This window comes from Spermophilus citellus (assembly GCF_964194105.1).
Source record: "Spermophilus citellus genome assembly, chromosome: 4".
NCBI classification, from domain to species: domain Eukaryota; kingdom Metazoa; phylum Chordata; class Mammalia; order Rodentia; family Sciuridae; genus Spermophilus; species Spermophilus citellus.
The window spans coordinates 21,584,579-21,607,972 of record NC_138185.1 but is presented as its reverse complement, the minus strand read 5'-3'; the positions used below and the strand labels follow the sequence as shown (position 1 = coordinate 21,607,972).

The window sequence follows — 23,394 nt, the reverse complement described above, 5'->3', positions numbered from 1 at the left end:
TGGCCTTTTGATAATTAAATAAATTCTAAAAACCAGACTTCCAAGTGTATGATATTTATATATAGGTAACATAGCTCCTTTCTCCTAGAAATATTTTCAAGGCCATCTTAAAAAAAATGGGGATGCACAACAACACAATTTAGCAAAATACAGGATGACTATAGAAATGAAAGAATTTTCTTTGTACCTACAAACAAGACTGCTGCTCTTCTGATGGGAAGTTTTGTATTCTTGGAGTACATCAGAGTTTGGGCTAAGATGTTAATTTTCCCCCTGCATTTTATTCCCTAAGTAGGGGGGAAAATAAGAGTACAAAGCAGTGAAGTAGCAGCATATTTTGATCAGTATCACCAGAGTTTGCAGGGTAAGGGACTATATCAGATACAGAGGCAGAGTACAAGAGTGCTTGATATAACTAGTGAACACTATTAGTGATTACGAAGGTATGCCATGGTAACAAGCCCCTGTACAAAGCTAAATCCTCTGAAAATCTCTTGCCCATCCCAATTCATGCTGTGTATCATGCTGTGATGCCTTTAAAGCCATCCTAGCTTCCCTGGGTTCTGTTTTCTAAGCTTCTCCTTCACCTTTTCCCTGACCGCTTACCTGCCTGACCTTATGCTGCTCTGAGCATTTTGCAGATGCTCCTTTCTTGGCACAAGTCATTTTCCACTTTGAGTTTCTATTAATTTCTGCAGGTTTCATCTCCCTTACTAGCTTGCAGACTCCCAACTGGGTTTTAAACCTTGGCTTCTCCATGGCTTGTTGCACACTGGATGTGTTTTGCTTATCGGGTGAATGGATATACCTTTCAGGGGATCTCTTACAAGGACAGGCACCTGAGAGACAGGCTGAGGACAGGAATTTGTTCTCACAGAGCTTATGATTTAACATGAACAATTTGTAGTCAAATACTATCATTAGTGCATCAAGCTATAGGTTTGACTGCAGGTCAGAGAGAATCCCTAGTGGAAAGCCTGCACAAAGGTTCTTGGGGGTTCCTACCAGCCTGATCAGAGGAGACCACTCCTGTTCCTAAACAAGTTAAACCTATGGAAGATTTCTAGGAATAGTAAGTCCCAGGGACTTTGTAGTAGAATCCAAGTAGTTTTATAATCAGTTTCTAGAAAACCAAGAATGGGCCTCCAGAACTTCGCTGGTTCTAGCCTGCCTCTGTGATGAGCTCTGTTGAATCTGTGAGGGAGAAGGTGCCATCTGGGCCCAGTGCCATAGCCAATGGCATGCTGCCATCATGCCCACAGCTACACTGCATGGCAACCGTTAGTGGGGGGGGGGTCCCCTAAACATGCTTTCATGGGGAATAAGATGATCTACCATATCCAGGGAAGGATGAGAGACAGCTGTAAGGGGAATATATAACTCCACTGAAATTCAGCCCATGTGGAGTTTTCTGAACAAAACTATCAGCCTGACCTTGTAACCCCAGACCCAGGTTAGTGGGCTTCTAAGAGTTTACCAGTCTAATTTGTGAAGAAGGTTGGTAAGAGGAAGTGAATTTGTGACTCAGTTGGGCGAAAACTATAGAAAAATAGATCTACAGTTTAAAACATTTCAGAGATTCATGTGCTGGCATGAAAGTGGTGAGCCATATTTCCTGAATGCCACATTCTACCATTAAAAACCATGTCAGGAAAACTAGGTATGTTGACATGTTGAAGAGGTGACAAAGCCATTATTTCTCACATACAAAGAATCTGCAGATTTTTCCGGCTTCAGTTGGTCTGATGTACAAGGGGTCTCTGCAGTATACTTCCTGGGGCAACTTCCACTTCAGGAAATGAGCACAGATGGTTAAGACTCGCCGGCTCTCCTGTGAAAAAGATGATCATAGATCAGAATTTCCAAACATTTTTTTTTAAGCTGAGGTAATCTTTCTTTGATAAAACAGACACCAAAGTTCAATGAGAAAAGCTGATAAACTCAGGATTTCCCTGTGTGGAGTGAGAGGAGGGGTGCCAAGGAACCCAAATGCTGTTCTCCTCCTCCAACTTCCCCAGAGTCCCTGAGGGGATCCATAAAACCTCAGGGTTGAGGGGAAGATGCAGAAATCACTGCTTTCAGGCATGCTACCCAGACTTGAGATTCCACAGGGATTCTCAATTACCATGCTCTATAGAGACAGAAACCCCCACCCTACTGACTACACCTAAGTCATTTTTCTGTCACTCTACATGGGGAAGTGTAACTCTTGACTTTGTGACAGCCTGGGGCATCTCTGATTTGGAAGAAACTAAAGTACTGATTTAGCTAGTGGGCCTCTTCGCTAGTTCATTGCTCTCCAAATGCTGCCCAGGGAGCATACAACATCTCTGATGAGTCTCCAAGCAAGTATTTTATCCCAGGCCCAGTAGATATTTGGCCATAAAAATTCCTATGGGGATAGATGGGAATAAAAAATTAGTTCAGTGGACCCAGATGGCACCTTTTTATCTTCACAAATGCAACAGAGCTCATCTTAATAGTTCAAGGTAGTTTAGCTGCTTTGTAAAAATCTGGTAAACCAAAGATATCAAGATACCCTCCTCTAGGTTTATGCCTTTAAGAAATTCTCACACATGTGTATAAGGAAAGATATATAAGAATGCTCATTGTGGTGCTGTAATAATGAAAATCTGAAAAATTTCATGTCTATTCCATGGCATGGAATAGAAGAAGGGGATAAGTTGTAGGTTACTCATCTGATGGAAATTCATACAGCTGTGAAAATAAATTATCTAGAGTTTTACAACATGGGTAAATCTCATAAATACAATGTTAAATAAAATGCTGAAAGATATAGAGAATGATACAACATATACAGTTTTTAAACATGTGCTCATATATTAACACAGGAATGATAACAAATTTAGGATGACACTTTTGAGGGAATTCAGTTAGGGAAAGATACATAATTTATTCCTGTTTTATTTTTAGCATGGAGGTTGCTGTATGGGTGCTTAGTATGATCTCTGTGCCAGTGACTCATAATCTGATTTATGTTAGACATCTTCCCCTCTGCTTAGCCTGAGGAGCTTTGGAGAATGGCTAGAAGTTGTTCAATGTCTGAAGGGAAATAAGCCCATTAAACCTAACTGCCAAGGGCTGGCAGGGCAGGGTGTGGTATTGATAAGAGCTGTAAACTTCCCAGGCCATACTCCCTGTCACCTGATTGGCAAGTTCGGCTTCACTGCTTTTTGGGGTTTGAAACGTTTCATATTATGATTATACAACTGTAAATCTTTCCCCACACCAAGGTGCTAGGGCCCACAATCTCACATCTGTTTAAGAATTTTTTTTTTTTGAGAGAGAGTGAGAGAGGGGAGAGAGAGAGAGAGAGAGAGAGAGAGAGATAGAGAGAGAGAGAGAGAGAGAGAGAGAGAGAGAGAGAATTTTTTTCAATATTTATTTTCTAGTTCTCGGCGGACACAACATCTTTTTTGGTATGTGGTGCTGAGGATCGAAACCGGGCGGCACGCATGCCAGGCGAGCGCGTACCGCTTGAGCCACATCCCCAGCCCCTCACATCTGTTTTTGAACCTGCGTCCTTGACTTCCATTTCTGTAAAGGGTAGCCTACAGAGGAGAGAGCCCCAGGATTCTTCCAGAATACTTGTGGTCTAGATACAACTCCCTGGGATGCTGCAACTGGTGGTCATAGTTAGCACCATAGACTGGACAGACTGGCTTCTGATGTTGTGACAGAACTAAAAAGAATGACATTTCAACTTCCCACCCACCACCCAATTAAGAGGATGGCTTAAATGGAAAACCACAATTTTTATGGCAAATACTCTCAGGAGATTTAGGGGAAATAATGGCTTCTCTAGATTGGCAAGGCTACTCTCACTGACCTAACCTCAACCAAGTTATTTGTCTTAATAATGAGGCAGTTCTTGAAGTGAAAAAAGAAAGATGACAGAATATTATCATTGTCATTAAAAAAAAAAGAGTCTGTTGATTTGGGTATTATGTTTAGGGCTTGTTGTTAGGCTGAAAACTGGTGTGAGGCTACAGTGAGGGCTAACATATCATTCTTACCCACAGAGGGCCACAATTTAATACATAAAAAATAGGAGTAAAGGGCTGGGGATGTGGCTCAAGCGGTAGCGCGCTCGCCTGGGGTGCGTGCGGCCCGGGTTCGATCCTCAGCACCACATACAAACAAAGATGTTGTGTCCGCCGAGAACTGAAAAATAAATATTAAAATTCTCTCTCTCTCCTCTCTCTCTCACTCTCTCTTAAAAAAAATAGGAGTAAAAGTTTCACACAATTCACTTAGGCAAAATAATTGAAATGTAGCACTGTATCAGAGAAAATGGAGAACAAAGATGCTACTACAAAGTCCCTGCTCTCAAAAGACATGAATCCTTTTTTGCAGAGTTGGCTGTGAATTTAGAGTTCCTTGGGACTCAAGGAAGTTGACAGCAGGTATTACCTCAGCTATTGCATCATTTTCATCCTGAGAATACAGAAGAAGTGGGACCAAGCTGTCCAGGACCTGGTTCTCCACACCCTTCTTATCTGTGTGCTTTACAGACTTTATGGCAGCTCCGAAGAGGGTCATGGAGAAACAATGAACATCAGGTCTCACCTATGAAGGGAACAGCCAGAAGGATGCAACTCGATGAACATCTTCATGCTCAGCTTATAAAAACTGCAGGTGGGTTGAATGCCAGTCTTAACAGGGGCTGTTTAGCTGCAGTGCAGCTGGAGGCAATACATATGGAGCAAGCCAGAACTGCTATTTGCAGTCTGTCTTGTCCTCTCACTCCACAAGTGGGAAGCAGGCACAGTCCTACCTGTTTTTGTCAAAGCTTATGTCTGATACCAGTATTAACCATTCACACAAGCTATTTTACTTATATTCAAAATCCCAGCCTTGACATATTTTACTGTCCCAATGATGCTGGTCAATGTGCTCCATGTATTTCATTTTGGAAAACTGTTGGCATTTGAGACAAGGACATGACTACAGTTCATCATCTTGACCAAGTCCTGTTATTCCTTGAAAGCAAAGACAATGTTTTATCCTATACAAACTCTTTCTCCATCCCACAAAGCAAGGTAATACCTTGGCAAGCTTTTATGTCTCAATTTTTTTAATCTGAGAAATTAACATTAACACCACCCTACCACATCATGGGTTGCCTGGAAGGGTCTTGAAAGATTTGAAAAGTGCTCTGAAAGTAAAAAGTTCTATATAAAATAGAACATACTTATTACTATCCCAATTTCTACTCTCTGTTATGGCAATTACCCTCCCGCCTAGGGAAAGTCCCTCCTCTCTTATTATCTTACATCACCAAATAAGGAAAACAGTGTCCTCATCATGGCAGCCAGCGTAGTAAAATCCATTGTCCTGACGAGCTTCAGGAGAATCTGAATGGCTAACAAAACAATCTTTTCATCGGTTTCATATAAGCTGTCTAAAATGCATGGCAACAGGCTCTTGATGTCTTCCCTCTGTGTGTCCAAAGGGAGAACATCACCACCTCTCCTGGTGGCATGCCATCTGGTACCAAAGGGAGAGGGCTCTCAACTTCACTGGGTATTCATGTAAAGGGAGCATGATGGCCCGTCCATCAGTACTAGCAGGACTGAGATGCATAAGAGTTGGTGGAGCGGTAGTGAGCTGCCTCACAAGACAGAAGTAGGACTAGGTGAGGGAGGTCCAGAGTCATGGCCCTGGCCTGTTGAGAGCTCTCCCAACACTGAGAGAAAGTGGAATGTTAGCTCAGGGCACAGTGCAGAAGGTCTCCAAACAGAGTCTGAAAGATTCCTTGGCAGGAATTCAGCAGAATTTATTGAGGATCTTCCCATTCTTAATTGAGATTCTACTTTTTTGAAATTCTTAAAAGGAAGCAGTCTCAATTTTAAAACATATATATTTAAAAATAAGTAGAATAAAACAATAAATACTAATGCATCTTATCAACCAAAATAAGCATTATTAACCACTGACATTTTTGCTATAGATATATACATATGCTTTTAAATAAAAGAATAGAACTCAAGAGACAAAATTAAAGCCTCCTGAGTTAGTCAACTCTTCTGAGTGAGGCCTAGTTTTCTAGTGAGGCCTATGGAAAATGAGATCTCTTCCAACAGGAATGTCAGTGATCTGTCTTAGATGACAGGCATCTTGGCAGTAGATCAAAGGCCTATCCCAAGTTATTTCACTGCGCAACATGGTACAAGGCATAAGGGCCATGTGAATATTGTCTATGGTGTGATAATAATGAGTATAACTCCACACAAATTGCAGGTTTCACATATTATCAATAAATGTGACTTGGCCTTTAAGATATTTAGCTGCTTTTCTAATAGTAAGTACTAGACTATTTCCTAGGTATAAAATTCAAATGGTAAAAAAGGTTGTGCTAGGGGAAGGATCTTCTCCACCTGCTCCTGTCCCAAGGCTTCCCAAGTTTCTTCTTAAGTTGTTTTCAGTTCTTTGGGTATCTCTTTGGGGGTATTCTATTTATGACTTAATAATCAGCGATCTGGGGTCTTCCTACCATCTCCTGGTGTCTGATGAGATTGCACAGTCCCCTCAAGGCAAGAATTCTAAAGGCCTCATTTTCATGATTCAGCCAGTCCTTCAAGCGGGCTGTAGAATATTTACTAGGCAGTCTCCTGGCCACAGGACTCTGGAGAAGCTGAAAGAACCCCAAAATCAGCCAAATAAATGACCTTGAAGCCTTTTTTTATAAAATAAGCTACCTTCCCACCACCTCCAAAATATATGTTTTACTTTGAAATCTCTACGATACAGCACACACACTATAGGATGATGCTTACGTTGCAGATACATAAGGTATACCCAATAATTAAAGTGCAGAGACCCATTTCAATAGGCTTGAATCTGAAAAATTTGGGTGTAGCCTAGGAAGGCAGGAATTGCTGCTTTATAGCTTCCTGAACCCAGCACCAGGGAATGAGACTTACCTCCACAAAAAAGCCTGCAGATGTGAGTTTATGCTTATCATTCCCTCGGTTTAGAAAAGGCACTAACAGGTACATGACTTTATGTGCAAGGAGTTGGTTTCTTTCCAGCAATGCGCTGCAAAACACAACACCAACAGGATGACCCTCCGACATGCTCCCACACCAAGGGCATTTTCTCAGAGCGGGGCCTTCTGGACTTGTTGCCCAGCTCAGGTATATAGGAGGCTATGGCAGGGCCAGGATCTCTGAAAAATATGCCTGACAGTCTAGACATTGCCTAGACTTATGAGCAGATTGTCCAGCCTTAGTTACTATGGAAACTAAAGGAAATACAACAGCTAAAGCAATGCTGACTTAGAGCAGGAGGGTGTGTGCGCACCACAAGGGAGCCGTACTTGGCAAGGAGTGATATTCCCTGAAGATGGCGATCTTTTTCTTCCAGAAGAGTCCATCCTTTATTCTTTTCCATGATGTGGAATTCCTGCCAGCACAATGTTCTGAGGAGGAGAGACTTTGTAGCCTGAATGGCAAAGCTAAGTCAAACAAAGACAGTGACTAGAACAGGTCCTGCCAATCTGTAAGCACACAGTCACTCTGTTCTCACTGGGGAGGGCTATGCCTGCAGAGTTGCTGGACCCTACTTCTCCCTCTGCTAGATTGCCCAAAGACTCTCAATTCTCTAACTTGAAAGGGCTTCAAACAAATTCTCTGGAGTAGAGGAAGGGGCCCAGGGGAAGGGAGGATGGGAGAGAGAGGGGAGATACTAAGGAATGAAGTTGATCAAATCATGTTATCTGCATGTATAAATGTGTTATAACAAACCCCACTATTATGTATAATTATAATGTATTAATAAAAATAGAAGAAAAACTAGATAAACCAAAAGACAATTCTTGCATAAAGAAATCTAACTAGGGCTGGGGATATAGCTCAATTAGTAGAGTGCTTGCCTCACATGCACAAGACCCTGGGTTCAATCCCCAGCATCACAAAAGAAAAAGAAAAAGAAATCTAAGTAGATTTTGTTTCCCCAGGAGTTTGGAAGGAAATCTATGATAAAACAAATGATCTAGGATGCTAAAAAAATCTTTATTGATGGGCGGGGGTTGTGGCTCAACGGTAGAGTGCTCGCCTAGCATGTGCAAGGCCCTGGATTCGATCCTCAGCACCACATAAAAATAAATAAAACTAAAGGTATTGTGTCCAACTACAAATAAAAATTAAATATTTAAAAAAATATCTATTGAGATAGAATTTATACCCCATAACATTTATCCTCACTGCTTAAAAAAACAAAACAAAACAAAACAAAAACTACTCATTGAACTGGTATCCTGGATTGGGCATCAGACAATCTCAAAGCTGGAAGGGTCCTCAGAGGCCACTTTGCCTGACACCACATACAGACAAGGAGGCTGAGGCAGAGAACAGTGGAGTTGCTCTGGGTTAAATGGATGAATGAGAACAAGAACTTGGATCAACTGATTAAGTGATCTTACAGATTTCACATTATGGCACATTCTCTGAAAGAAATTCATGTCCCACAGCAACACTAAGAAATCTCTACTGAGACCCTAAAGGGGAACTAAAAATCTCTCTCTATGCAATAAAGCAGAAACAAGGAGTTGTTTCACTGGGTCAGTACAGGTTTGGAGGTAAGTTCAAGCTGTTTTGTTTGTCTCTGTTTCTACTCGATTTATCAGCAAAAGGCTACAATTTTTAAGGGCATGTGGACTCACATAACCAAAAGTACCCTGGTTCCAGGAAAACTAAGGACAACCAATGAACTCCCAGAACAGCTCCTGGACACTTCATCCCTGTCTCATGACAGCTGTTGTTTGCTCCCTCACAGTTGGGACCACATCTTGGCTATCCTCATGTCCACCACAGCACCCAGTGCTTGATAATGAAATCATAATGGACTGTACCACAAAGGTGTGACCTCCGTTGACACTTCCTGTTTTGTAGTGTACAGGCCACTTGGGATGTTGACATCAGACATGGTGAGGCCGATGCTGTGGTGGATCTGGATGAGCAGTGTCATGAGAAGCTGAGGAAAGAGTCGGAGCATGGCTGCTCGAAGCCTGTTTCCCATGAACACCTCATAAAGGGCACACGTTGCCTGTGGTAAAAAAGGCACAGAGCAGAGCTGAGCACCTGCGAGCCCTACTCTTCATTTTTGCTTTGTTTCTGTTTGTTCAAGAGTCCCGAATTTCTGAGTTTCTAAGACACTACGACTGTCCAATATTGAATTTCCATGACATCCCTTTTTCAACAGAATATGGTTTCTGGACCTACCATCCTCCTGGTAGCGGTAATCAGTGTACGGACATGGCAGTGAGGAAAGGGGTCATTCAAAGTCACCAGGGAGTAAAGAGACTTGAAATCCAGAAGTATGAAGGAAACAATTCCCATACTTGATTACATACAGATAAAAAACCAGGGCAAAATTTATCATAAGGCTAGATGACAAATAGCCCAAGAAAGTATTGATTTCAATGTATTATTAGTATATAAAATGCTCTTTCCAGTAAGAAAAACTACACAGGCTTGTTACTCAATGTCCAGGCCACGGAGCATCACCTGGGAGCTGATTAGACATGGAGACTCTCATGCCCCACCCAAGACCCTCTGTATCTATTTTTCATAAAATCCCTGGTGACTTTGGTTTGTGTCATATTAATTCTGAGAAGCACTGGTGTCTAGGACATGAACAGACAAGTCACAAATGAAGTAAAAACAGCCATTTAAAAACATACATTTAACCTGCCAAAAACAAAATTATTAAAACATGTTCCTTTCTCACCTAACAGTGAGAAAACAATGACAAGACTGGCAATGCTCAGTGTGGTGCGAGGCGAAACAGGCCTCCTCATGCCACCTGGAGGAAGGACAGTGCTCGGGAGGACCAGCTAGGAATACAGGTAGCAGCTCCATGCCCACCTTTGACCTAGAATTCCCCTCTACTGACCTTCATCTTAAGAAAATATTGAGGGCTGGGGATTTGGCTCAAGCAGTAGCGCACTCGCCTGGCATGCCTGTGGCCCGGGTTCGAGCCTCAGCACCACATACAAACAAGGATGATGTGTCCGCCGAAAACTAAAAAATAAATATTAAAAGTTCTCTCTCTCTCTCTTAAAAAAATATTGAATATATATGACATTATTTATGTGCACACAATTAAGTTTTCTGTAGCATTGTTTTAATGGCAAAAGTGTGAAAATTATCAAAATGTTCACTAATAATTTGATAATTAAGAATGATTTTGAGGGCTGGGGATGTGGCTCAAGCGGTAACGTGCTCGCCTCGCATGCGTGCGGCCCGGGTTCGATCCTCAGCACCACATACCAACAAAGATGTTGTGTCTGCCGAGAACTAAAAAATAAAATATTAAAAATTCTCTCTCTCTCTCCTCTCTCACTCTCTCTTTAAAAAAAAAAAAAAGAATGATTTTGAGCTAGGCTTGTGCCTACAGTCCCAGCACTCAGGAGGCTGGAGCAGGAAGATCAGGGCTTTCCAGGCAACATAATGAGACCATATCTCAAAAAAACTTTTTTTTTCACAAAAAACAACAATGAGAAGATTCTATACCTTATAAAATCTATCTTACAAAAAGTTATTTAAAAACAAATAGCTATCCAGGAGATTCAAGATGGCGAATTAGAGGAAGGCTGCATTTCCTATTGCTCCATGGCTTGAGACACAAGCAGCAGGAGTACAGTTGCTCAGCAAGGTGGGTGAAAGAGAGATGTCACTAAAATTCAATACTGGACAGTCATAGTGTCTTAGAGACTCAGAAATTTGGGTGTCTTGAACAAAGAACCAGAAAGAGTACATTGGAGCCAAATTGGCTGTGGCAGCAGCAGCAGTAGCAGTAGTACACTGGTTCCCCACGGAGGTGTGGGGGGGATAACAGACAGAAACACAAAGCACAGACCTGGTATGGAAAAACCTGTAGATCAGAAAAGCAGCTTGAACTTAGCTGATCCAGAGGTTGCACAGTGAACTGGTGTTTGACAGGTAATCTGTATTTCTCAACTGGCAAGCAGAGAGCTGAAGCAGGAGTCATCCCGAGGAGGCCACACTTCAGCTTGCTGCTGTGGGAGCCCAGGAGATTACAGCAAATATTGTCATACTGCCCCACCAAGAGCATACAGTGTGGTCTAGGGTGTGTACAGCAGAACATGAGTGAAAGAGGCTCAAAGAAGACTGTACCTAGGTGGATCCAAGTCAGAAAAAGAAGGGGAGTTGAACTTCTTTCCCTGTGAGTCTGGCAGCTCACATGAACAGGTGGGTAAACACTCAGCAGCAGCAAAGCTGATGGAAGACTGGTTTCCTTGCTCCAAAAGTAGAATTCTTGGGAGGTTGCCAAGATCCTGACTCCCTGCAGAGATAGGCCTCTGCCTGGCCCTAGGGGTATATTCATCTATTCTCTCCAGAGCAGATACCACCCAACAAAGCTCTTAGGGCTTGATTAGCCCCAGTCACCAGAACTTCCCTCAAAGAACTGAGCAGCAGCCCTGCCCTGGGAGTGCGTAGATCTAGTCTGTGCAGACAAAACTCCAATCAACATGCCGTCCTACCTTATCCTGGTGAGAAGGGAAGCTGAGAGCTTCAGTTTTAGGCCAATCCAACTGGCAGCTTGGTGAGCAACACAAAAAGAGGAAGAGGTTAACAACCCCCCAGCCCTTATTCTTTGTTTCTCGGCACATAGCCCACGAAGAAACAGAGAAGGATAGTTGGGCACAGGCCGTGACCAGTCATTCTTTTTTTTTTTTTTTTAAAGAGAGAGAGAGTGAGAGAGGAGAGAGAGAAAGAGAATTTTTAATATTTATTTTTCAGTTCTCGGCGGACACAACATCTTTGTTGGTATGTGGTGCTGAGGATCGAACCTGGGTCGCACGCATGCCAGGCGAGCTCGCTACCGCTTGAGCCACATCCCCAGCCCTTGACCAGTCGTTCTTGTTGATGGTTTTGACCACCTCAGTGGAGATGATTCTTTAATATTTCATTAAGAATCTTTTCTGGGGGCTGGGATTGTGGCTCAGTGGTAGAGCACTTGCCTAGCATGTGTGAGGCACTGGGTTCGATTCTCAGCACCACATATCAATAAATAAAATTAAAGCTCCATTGACAACTAAAAAAATATTTTTAAAAAATAATCTTTTCTGGGTGTTCTTGCTGTGCTGAGTGTTTTATGGACATATTTACATACACATATATGCTTCTTTTTTTCCTCATTTTTTTTTACATTAGTTATCTTTCTTTGCCTTGTCTTTTGAAGGCTAGGGTTTTTGGTTTATTTTTGTTTTTATCTTCTTTCTCCTCCCACTAACAGACTAATTCTCTTGTTCTCTCTTTCTCTCTCTTTTTACTTCATTTTTGTTATTTTTTTCCTCCTCCTTTATAATCATCACTTGCTGCATCTCTTCTGCATTCTCTCTCTCTCTCTTTTTTTTTTTTTTTTTTTTTGGTACTGGGGATTGAACTCAGGGGCACATGCCCAGCCCTATTTTGTGTTTCAACTCACTGAGTTGCTTAGCACCTCGCTTTTGCTGAGGCTGGCTTTGAACTCGTGATCCTCCTGCCTTAGCCTCCCTAGCCGCCAGAATTATAGGCATGCACCACCATGCCCGGCATTCTGTTCACATTTTGAATATCCTAAATTTTCTTATACTTTCCTATCACATTTTATTTTCTCTTAAGGAACTGTATTTTTACCATCTTTTAGAACTATTTGGTTTATAGAACTCCATCTGACCATTCAGGTTGTTGCAAAACTCCATCTGACACTCAGGTTGTTGCAATTAAATACTGCCGTAAATGATATGGTTGGCACCTGCTGTTTACTTTAATGCCGGATCTAGTTAATGGTTATTTATTACTTTTACTATGGGCAACTGCTGACTCCACCATTCCTGGTTTTGTGGTAATTAGTGTGGTAGATGTCAGAGAGGTACCAAGTATTTATTTTAATGCTGTATTTGTCTGCATTGGTTGTTGCTATCGTTTGTTTCCCTTTAGTCTGTGAGGTGCTGGGAAGTTACAGAGACACTACAAGTTCAAAAGATACAGACTTTGCTGCTGAACTAAACTCAGTCAAAAGACAGTGCACCTTGCTCTACACATAAATTAGCCACACTCAAGCTATACTTTAATACAAAAAATAGTAGAGACAAAACCCACACTAACTACTGCGCCCCAAGTAGGAATGGGCCCTCAAGTAGCACCTGGGCCCCCAAGTCCCCTAATGGACCTCTACTCCTACAGCAAAAACAGAATTAAATCAAAGGTGTGGATACCACACCTACGATGAAGGGTCCCACGCATAGATTGGAAAGAAATCCATTCTAACAGACGCATAAAACTCAACACAGCAATACAAGAAATATGAAAAAAATTAAAAAACAAGGTGACATTATATCTCCTAAAGTTCATAATTCACCAGCAACTGACCCAAAGATATTGAAGTGGATGAAATAGCAGATAAAGAATTCAAAAGAATGATTATAAAAATGATCAATGAATTACAAGAGGACACAGGAAAACAACTGAATGGATTAAGGAAATCAGTACAGGAAATAAATGAGAAATTAAATAAAGAGCTAGAAATAAATATTGAAGAGGAGCCAAACAAATTTTGGAAATGAAAGACACAATAAACAGAATGTTCAGTTGAAAGTCTCTCTAATAGAGTAGACCATACTGAGAAGAGAATCTCGGAGCTTGAAGACAAAGTGGCTGGCCTTGAACATTCAGACATTATTAAAGAATAGAAAATATGTAATCATGATTAGAATATACAAGAACTCTGGGACATTAAGAAACCAAAGTTAAGAATCATTGGAGGAAAAAAAAATAAAGAATTTTTGGAGGGGGGGGCTGGGGTTGTGGCTCAGCAGTAGAGCACTTGCCTAGCACGTGCAAGGCCCTGGGTTCGAGCCTCAGCACCACATAAAAATAAATAAAGACATGTGTCCAACTACATCTAAAAATAAATATTAAAAAAAAAGAATCATTGGAGGGGCTGGGGTTGTGGCTCAGTGATACAGTGCTTGTCTAGTACATGCGAGGCCCTGGGCCCGATCCTCAGTACCACATAAAAATAAACAAATAAATAAAATAAAGGTACAACTACAATTGAAAAATAAATATTTTTTTTAAAAGAATCATTGGAATTGAAGAGGGTCATAAGATACAGGCTAATGAAATGGATAACCTCTTCAGGTAAATAATAACAGAAAAATTTCCAACCTTGAGAATGAGATGGACATCCAGATAAAGGAAGCACTGAGGATCCAAACAGAGAAGATAAAAAAGAACCTCTCCATGACACACTATAATTAAAATACCTAATATACAGAACAAGAATAGAATTTTAAAAGCCTCAAGAGAAAAACATCAGGTCCCATTTTTGAGGCAAGCCAATAAGAACGACTTCTAATTTCTCAGCACAAACTTTGAAAGCCAGGAGGGCTTGGAATGATGTGTTCCAAGTTTGGAAAGAAAATAGCTGTCAATCAAGATTGCTACATTCAGGAAAATTATCCTTCAGAATTCGAAGTGGAGGGGCTGGGGTTGTGGCTCAGTGGTAGAGTGCTTGCTTAGCATGCATGAAGCACTGGGTTCAATGCTCAGCACCACATACAAATAAATAAAATAAAGGTATAAATAAAATAAAGGTATCAACAACTTAAAAAAATTTTAAAAAATCGAAGTGGAAATAAAAACCTTCTAAGATAAGCAGGAACTAAAAGAATTCATGACTAATAAGCCAACACTACTTAAGTACTCCATGCAGAAGAAATTGAAAAAATCCCAGAGTTTAAAAATTTCATTTGAAGAGTAGCTAAGCAAATGAGAAACATGACCAAATTAGATATTAGAAATAAATTAAAGTGGGCTGGGGATGTGGCTCAGGCGGTAGCGTGCTTGCCTGGCATGCATGCTGCCCGGGTTCGATCCTTAGCACCACATACAAAACAAAGATGTTGTGTCCGCCGAGAACTAAAAAATAAATATTAAAATTCTCTCTCTCTCTCTTTAAAAAAAAGAAAAGAAATAAATTAAAGTGACAGGAATTAGTAAACCTCTCTCTATAATAATAATGAATATACACGGTCTCAATTCTCCAATTAAAAGACATAGGGCTGGTGGAATGGATTGAAAAACAAGACCCAACTATATGCTGTTTGCAAGAGACTCACTTTACAAGCAAAGGCAGTCACACAGGTTGAAAGTAAAAGGATGGAAATTTATATACCATGCAATAATGAGGCCAGAAAACATGCAGGAGTAGCTACTCCCATATCAAACAAAGCAGACTTCCAAACAAAAATAATCAGAGAGACAAAGGTCATTTCATACTGATAAAGAGAACAATCCAACAAGAAGATAAAATGATAGTAAATATTGATGCCCCAAACATTGGTGCACCTAATTACATAAATTAAAACTCAGATAAATCCCAGTACAATAATACTGAATCATTTCAACACACATCTCTCACCAATATATAGGTTATTCAGACATAAACTCAGGAAAGACTCTTTGGACCTGAAAGATATTAGAAATCAAATGGACTTAGCAGACATTTATCTATTCATCCATAAAGAAAAATAAAATATGACATTTGCAGGAAAACGGATGGAACTAGAGACCATCATGTTAAGTGAAATAAACCATACTCAAAAGGTCAAGGATCATACATTTTCTAGTGGAAGCTAGAGAAGAAAAAGGAAAAGAAAGGTGGAAGGAAGGGGGTCTCATGAAAATTAATCTGTAGAGCAGAGGATGGGAACCAGGGAAAGGGAGAAAGGGAAGGAAAGAGGAAACACTGGAGAATGATATCAGCCAAATTATATTGTTATTTTATAATCATGTACAAATATCTGACAACAAATCCCATCATTATGTACAACTATAATGCACCAATAAAAAAAAGAAAAAAGAAAAAATGGGGGATGTGGCTCAAGCGGTAGCACACTCGCCTGGCATGCGTGCGGCCCGGGTTCGATCCTCAGCACCACATACAAACAAAGATGTTGTGTCCGCCGAAAACTAAAAAATAAATATTAAAAATTCTCTCTCTCTCTCTCTCTCTCTCTCTCTCTCTCTCTCTCTCTCTCTCTCTGTCTCTCACTCTCTCTTTAAAAAAAAAAAAAAAAAGAAAAAATGGCTATCCAGTCAGAAAAGGATAGGAGTAGTTCATACATTTTTAATTTTTTTAAAAAGTCATCAAACAGTGTGTGTAATATGATAATATTTATATATATGTACATATATATAATTTTATTGACACAATATATACATTTATCTGTCCTAACTTCTAATACTATACTAAAATGACATATAGGAATTTTTAAAAAGGCGTAAGTCCATCTGAACAGAGAAAATAAAAGAAAAGACAATAGCAGATTACAAATGTTGAATTATGAAAGTAAAAAGTCATAATGATGACTTAGATCAGAGAAAGGTAAAAACTGATAGGGGAGGAAATGCAGTAAAAAGTATATGCTGAAAGAAGGGAAGCTATGCATGTGTAGAAGCCAGGGATTTTGGGGAACTCTGTACTTTTTGCTCAATTTTGCTGTGAACATGAAACACTTTAAAAAGTAACATATATTTAAAGGAAAAATGGGGAAAAAGTTTATCAAATATACATAAAAATGTTTAAATATGTATAAATAGTTCTAGAAAGTTCATTTTTAGGGAAATGGCACAGACATGAGCCAAGAATAGTTTTACATTTTTTTGGAACCAGAAATTTAACCCAGGGTCACTTAACCACACATCTCCAGCCCATTATACATTTTTTTATTTTAAGACAGGGTCTTGCTAAGTCCCTTAGGGCCTCTCTAAGTTGCTGAGGCTCATCTTGAACTTGCAATCCTCCTGTCTCAGCTTCTTGAGTCCCTAGGATAATAAAGCATTAGTGCACTATCTGCTTTCCCCGCTTTTATTTTTGAGACAGGATTTCACAATGTAGCCCAGTTTTGCTTAGAACTCCTAGGCTCCCCAGTTTTGCTTTGAATTCCTGGGCTCCCCAGTTTTGCTTTGAATTTCTGGGCTCCCCAGTTTTGCTTTGAACTCCTGGGCTCCTGCCTCAGCTTTCAGAGCAGCTAGGATTTCAGGTGCATACCATAGTACCTGGTTCAAGATTTTATATTTTTAAAATGATTATTATTTTAAAAAAGACAAAGACTATATAGACTATGTAGTAGAGACTATTATGTGGTCTGAAGAGCCTAGAATATTTACCATCAATCCTTGTTAACCGCTGCTCAAGGGGACCTTTGCTTTCTTTTTCATCTAACTATCTATTTATTTAGGTGCTGGGGATAGAACCCAAGGCCTCACTCATGCTAGATACTACCACTTTCACTGAGCTATACCCCAGCCCATGCTTTCTATTTTATACACTTTCATATTATTCAACAATTTTCAAAAAGTTGTATTACTCTTTCACTATAATGACAAATATTTTTAAAGATAAATATTTTTTTAAAAAGATTGAAGCAGGAATGTTTTAAATATATTAAACCATACGGATTCCTACACTCTCCCAGCTCTCTCCATGTCAACCTGGGTAGAGGCACTGTAGATATAAAATGGATGACAAAAACCATCTGTGAGAGGGACTAAAAATAACATTCTCTGAGTGATGTTGGTCACCCTGGAGGGAAGCCTGGTGGGCAGAAGTTAGTGGGGAAGAGCTCAGTGACTTACAGCAACAGCCACATAGGCCATCTTCTCCTGGGTGGGCACCATATGGCATTTCTGCAGCTTCCTCAGGAGTCTCCACAGGATCCAGGTTGTGCTGGGCAGCTCTGCCTCCAGGGTTCTCCACAACTCAGTCAGATACCTAGAAACCCCAGAATAAGAAGGTTCAGGAAAGTGGCTTGTCCCAGACCTATCATGACTACCACCTTTCTGGAGTCTCTGGGATCCAATCTGTAAGACAGTTTCCTCTCTGCTTACTTCCTCAGTACATCAAAGGCATCTGAGTACATAATAGGTAACTTCCAAGGTTTCACTGAATCAAGTTCCCTTTGCCTGGGCACAGACTTCAAGGCCATTCATAAACTGGTCCTCCCCTAACTTTCAGTACCTCTATGTCCCCCCATCACATACTCTGGGCTCTAGCCACCTGCACCATTCACCTTCGCCAAACAAATTGTGGACTTTGAAAACCTCTACCTTTGCTTACAGCATTTTCTTAAACCGGAAGACCCTTCCCCAAATTTTCCTCTGCCCATCACCCCTTCAAGGTCCAGCTCCAGTGTCACCTCTACTGTGTATCTTTGCTACTTCCTCACCATGTCTCTCATGAGAGTTTCCATAACCCTTTGTTTGTTTGGTACTAGAGATTGAAACCAGGGGTGCTTTATTACTGAGCTACATCCCCAGCCCTTTTTTAAACTTTTTAGAATCTTGAGACAGGGTCTTGCTAAGTTGCTTAAGGTATTGCTAAGTTGCTGAGTCTGATCTTGAATTTGTGATCTTGCCTCAGACTTCCAAATTGCTGGGATTACAGAGTACACCGCCATGCCTGGCCCCATGACACTCTTCTCCTTTCTAGAGGTTGCCTCAGTCTCACATGTGCCATTGTCAGTTCTCTATGTGTGTGTCTATCTGAAGGAAGAGATTATGTCTGCCCTTCTAGAGATCCCTAAGGACCTAGCACAATGCCAGGTATTCAAAGGCACATCTATTCAATATAGTCTGTGGTCCTCAAATTGGCTAAGGTCAAGCCCTAAAATAAAGCTTTGATCCTACTTAGAAGAAATCTTTTTTTATTTTATTATTATTATTTTTTTAGTTTAGCCACTTTCCTGAATCTTCTTATTTTTTTTAATGTGGTGCTCAGGATCGAACCCAGCACCTTGCACATGCTAGGCGAGTGCTCTACCACTGAGCCACAACCCTAGCCCCAGAAATCTTTTTTTTTTTTTAATATTTTTTAGCTGTTGATAGACCTTTACTTCATTTATTTATTTATATGTGGTGCTGAGAATCTAACCCAGAGCCTCACACATGCTAGGCAAGTGCACTACCACTGAGCCACAACCCCAGCCCAGAAGAAATCTTTTCTTAAGGAAAAGTAATATGTAATAATTTTCAAAAAGATTAACAATTTGAAATTACAGCTATGGCCATCCTGGGCAATACAGAGACCTCAACTTATAAAAAAATTCTTTATTATTATAAGGCCTGAGAGTTATATAAACATTGTGCAAGTGATGGGGGAGAGAAGATTACTCTTGCTTTTAAAGGGAGTTACTCATGCTTTTAAACTTTTTTTTTCACCTTTTTCTGGTGCTACGGATCAAACCCAGGGCCTTGGACATGCTAGGCAACCCACTCTGTCATTAAACTACAGGCCCCCTTGACCCAATCCATTCTTCACCTATTTTTAGAATCTATCTAGGCATTTTTGTACTACAGACAGGGTTTTTTCAAGTATGCTCTTCCAACTATCTACATGAGACTCTTTTAAAACTTGAGAGCATTGGAGACTATCTAAACATTTCACTCCCTACTTTAGTAATTCTACTCTGTGAATAACAAAGCATGAAGGTCCTAAAGACTCCTGAAGTGAAGACTAGAAAGGAAATGGGGATAATGAAAAGCCTCATGGATGAGAAAATAAGTAGATGGTAGAATATGAATGTTCATTCTGAGAAGATGTTAAGAAATTCCTTTGTTTACTCACAGTGGGATATTTTCTCTGAATTACTGAAGAACTAAATAAAATGCTTTGAGAAACCATTTCTTGTGAAAGAATTGCTCTCAAATGCTTTTGGTTCACAGCACATTTCTAAGAGTGCTATGAGGGTGTCTAAATTAGAAAACACAGTCTTTAAGCCAATGATTCACAGAAATTAATGTGTAAAAAATATCATCTGGGGAATTTGTTAAAAATATGGAGGGATAGCTGGGTATAGTGACACATGCCTGTAATCCCAGACACTTGGGAGGCTAAAGCAGGAGAATCACAAGTTCAAGGCCAGCCTCAGCAACTTAAAGAGGCCCTAAGCATCTTAGCAAAACCCTATCTCAAAATAAAAAATAAAAGGGGTTGGGGAGGTGGCTTAGAGGTTAAGCCCCCTGGGTTCAATCCCTGATACAAAAAAAAAAAAAAAAAAAAGGAAGAGAAAAAGGAGGACTAAAAAAAATAAAAAAGAGGTCTGGGGATATTGATATACCTAGCCTAGTTATCCCATTAGATCAGAAGCCAGCTTGTCACAAGTTATGAAGGATTCATTTCTGTTTTCTGTAAAAATATCAGGATGTCTGTATGGCCTGGCCATTAGTTGATGTTGTAAAGCTGATTGGAATGCCTGCCCATGCCCTGAACTCACCCAGGTCCGGTTTTCCCTGACCATATAACAACCCTTTCCTAAACCTTAGTGACGCCTCATAAATTCTGGCCTTCCCTGGCCGGATAACGACCCTCTCTGAGTCTCTAAGATCTCCATAAATTCTGATGCCAGGGCCAGCAAAAATGTAAACTTGTGTTATGCTCCTCAGAGTGTTGTTATCTGTAACCCCCCTTTGTGTAACTTTTTGGGCTATAAAACTGGGCCACAAAGAAGCCTCGGGGCTGTCCTTGGCTCCCACGATTTTGAGGGGCAAGGCAGCCCGGCCGGTCGAAATAATAAGCTTGCTTTAATTTGATTTTAATTGGAGTCAGTGGTCTTTTCTTGCGTCGTGGTCTAACAATATAGCTCAGTTGGTAGAGTGCTTGCCTCACATGCATAATGCCCTGGGTTCAATCCCCAGCACCAAAAATAAATAAACAAACAAATAAATAAATAAATAAAAAAGAGGGAGCTCCGTGGTAGAGGGTTGGCCTAGAGTGTGCAGACCCTGGGTTGAATCCCCTGCACTATAAGAACAACAACAAAAAAGCAAAAGCCAAACAAACAAACAAAAGCAAATAGCTGATCATGATTCCCTGCTTGTGGGCATCTTTGGAAACTGCCAGGTGCCTCTAATAGAAAACTGTCCAGCTCAAAAACCTATTTTGTCTATTTATCTCTATAACTGAATTTTTCTCTATGTATATATTTATACCTTCTTTTAAAGTATCTATTTATTTACTTACTTATTTTGGGGTGAAATCATTCTGCAAGTGAATTGCCAACCTCATTTTCACCCCTCAATAATTTCAGACTCTATCTTCTGACAGAAAGCACATAATTCCACTTAACCATAATATCATTTCACACCTAAGCAAATTATATTAATTTACTAATTTAGTGTAGAGGTCATATTTACATTTTCTCCAAATTTTCTTTTATGGCTTTTGTTTTTGATCCAGGATCCAATCAAGGTCATATAATACATTGGGTTATGTTGCTTTAGTATCTTTTTATCGAGAATGGTGCCTCTATCATTTTTTTCTTTCATGACATTAACTTTTTTTGGGGGGAGTACAGGGGATCAAACCCAGGGGCATTTAACCACTAAGCCACATCCCCAGCCCTTTTTATTTTTTATTTTGAGACAGAGTCTCACTAAGTTGCTTAGGGATTCACTATGTTACTGAGGTGGCTTTGAACTTGTGATCCTTTTGCCTCAGCCCCCAAGTTGCTAGGATTACAAGCATACACCACCACACCCAGCTTTGACATTAACCTTTTTTGTTTGTTTTTGTAGAGTCCAATCTAATTATAGAATGTTCTTCATTCTGGCTTTTTTGGATTATCTTACATTTATGCATTATAATCTGATTTATCTCCCAGGTAACTGTCTATATCTTACCTTCTCTACAAGAGAATCCTTAGATTTTTTTAGGGCAACCCCAGTTTCAAAATACTCAGTGATATGCTACATACCCCAATTTAGTGTGGAGGCTGTACAGGGTGCTGTTACCTGTCATATGGTATTGGATGACACAGAAGGTGACTAAGTACTATATCTGTGTACTTGGGCCTGGAGATAAACAAACTCACAGTACTTATGACTTGTTGTCGGACTCTAGGCTGGCTGATTATGGATAGCCGGGCACATATAATTCCCATAATTTCTGGTACCTGAAAAAAAAAAAAGAAATTACTAATATCACTGAGACCTTAACCTTGTGGGATACTGATGGTTACTGGGGTACTGTGGCCATTTCTGAAAGGAAGCTAGGAAGTGACTTTGAAACAAAATAATTTTATGAAAAAGTTTAAAATCAAAACTATTTAAAGTATATCTGTATGTAAGAATTTGTAAGGCTGCATATACAATGTTAGTAGTGTGTCTGAGTGATAGGATATTAATTGGATATTAATTTTACTTTTTGCTTATCTATTTTTTTCTAATTTTCTCTCAGTGATTTCATATTGATTTTATAATAAAACTAAGATACGTGTTGCAAGAAAGCTGTTTTTTTCCACTCTGACTCTGATTATGGCAGGGGTTCTTACCCACCTTCCTCTCAGATATGTCTGTCCGTCCAGGTCAAGGAAGCAGGACTACTCTTCCCATCCAGACCCCTGACTTCAGGTCTCTGTGGAACTGTCAGCTCCTCAGAGAGACTGTCCTCAACAACCTTGCACCAGATGGCTGTCACCTCCATCACCAGTCACCAGAAACTTGTGTAGGATGGGCATATGATGCAGTTCTGGCCAATGAATCATAAGGGAAAAAATCTATTGGGGGCTTTTATTAAAGATTTTCCTCGCTAAATAAGGGACAAAGAGGAAAGCAGCATGTTTCTTCTTTCTGGATAGTCTTAACCTGCTCATGAAGTCTGACATCACTGTGACCACCTTATGACCACATGAACCGGAAAAACAGAAAGATGGGTCTTTGCCTGAACACTGTTGAGTCACAGAAATTATGCTGTGTTCAGACTTCTCCAGGATAATACATCCTCTGGTGAAGCCTCCACAGTGGGTCTTCGATTTGCCACTGAGAGCACCTGCATGATCCTAGTGCCGTCTCTCCCTGCTTCCTCAGACTGCTCTTTGTGCCTCTGAGGAATTTTGTCCCATCATTCCAGTTGAGGAACACCTATAAAAACTTAAATACAGCATATAATTATGTAACATATTATGTATTTAATATTAATAATAAGAGTAAAATTATAATAATTATAACATAATACTATACATAAGCTGTAGATTGATTTCCAACCTATCTTAATGCACTTGTGTCAATTGTGTTGAAATATTCATGGAATTGAAAACTTGTGATTTCATTGGTTAATAGGTTAAAATATAGGTTTTCATCATTTTAAAATTGTTTTATTATTTTATTTTTGTGGTGTGGAGGGCTTGAAACTAAGGCTTCGCACATGCTAGGCAAGTACTCTACCACTGAGCTATCCCCTAGCCTCTATTTTTTCTTTTTATCAAAGCACAACATGCACACAATCTAAAACTCCAGTGGTCCCTTGTGTCTTTCCTCCCTATTTCCCATGTCTACCCTCCAGAGACAGCTGCTTTTATCA

At 40.1% G+C, this 23,394-nt stretch overlaps 1 protein-coding gene across 3 annotated transcripts in view; it reads right to left on the bottom strand.

Moving 5' to 3' along the window:
• MROH8 (maestro heat like repeat family member 8) overlaps positions 1–23,394 on the bottom strand; it is a 67,650-nt gene that overhangs the window by 8,474 nt on the left and 35,782 nt on the right. The window contains exons 12-21 of one of the 3 annotated variants that reach the window (XM_081291007.1): positions 21,828–21,988; positions 17,676–17,811; positions 8,876–9,069; positions 7,343–7,480; positions 6,948–7,062; positions 6,518–6,658; positions 5,298–5,462; positions 4,435–4,590; positions 1,709–1,831; positions 188–287 (exon numbers count right to left, since the gene is read on the bottom strand). In XM_081291007.1, coding sequence (XP_081147133.1) covers positions 188–287; positions 1,709–1,831; positions 4,435–4,590; positions 5,298–5,462; positions 6,518–6,658; positions 6,948–7,062; positions 7,343–7,480; positions 8,876–9,069; positions 17,676–17,811; positions 21,828–21,988 — 1,429 coding nt within the window. Of the gene's footprint in view, positions 1–187; positions 288–1,708; positions 1,832–4,434; positions 4,591–5,297; positions 5,463–6,517; positions 6,659–6,947; positions 7,063–7,342; positions 7,481–8,875; positions 9,070–15,119; positions 15,504–17,675; positions 17,812–21,827; positions 21,989–23,394 lie in introns of those variants that run through there. The other 2 variants (XM_081291008.1, XM_081291009.1) reach the window with 2 other exon arrangements.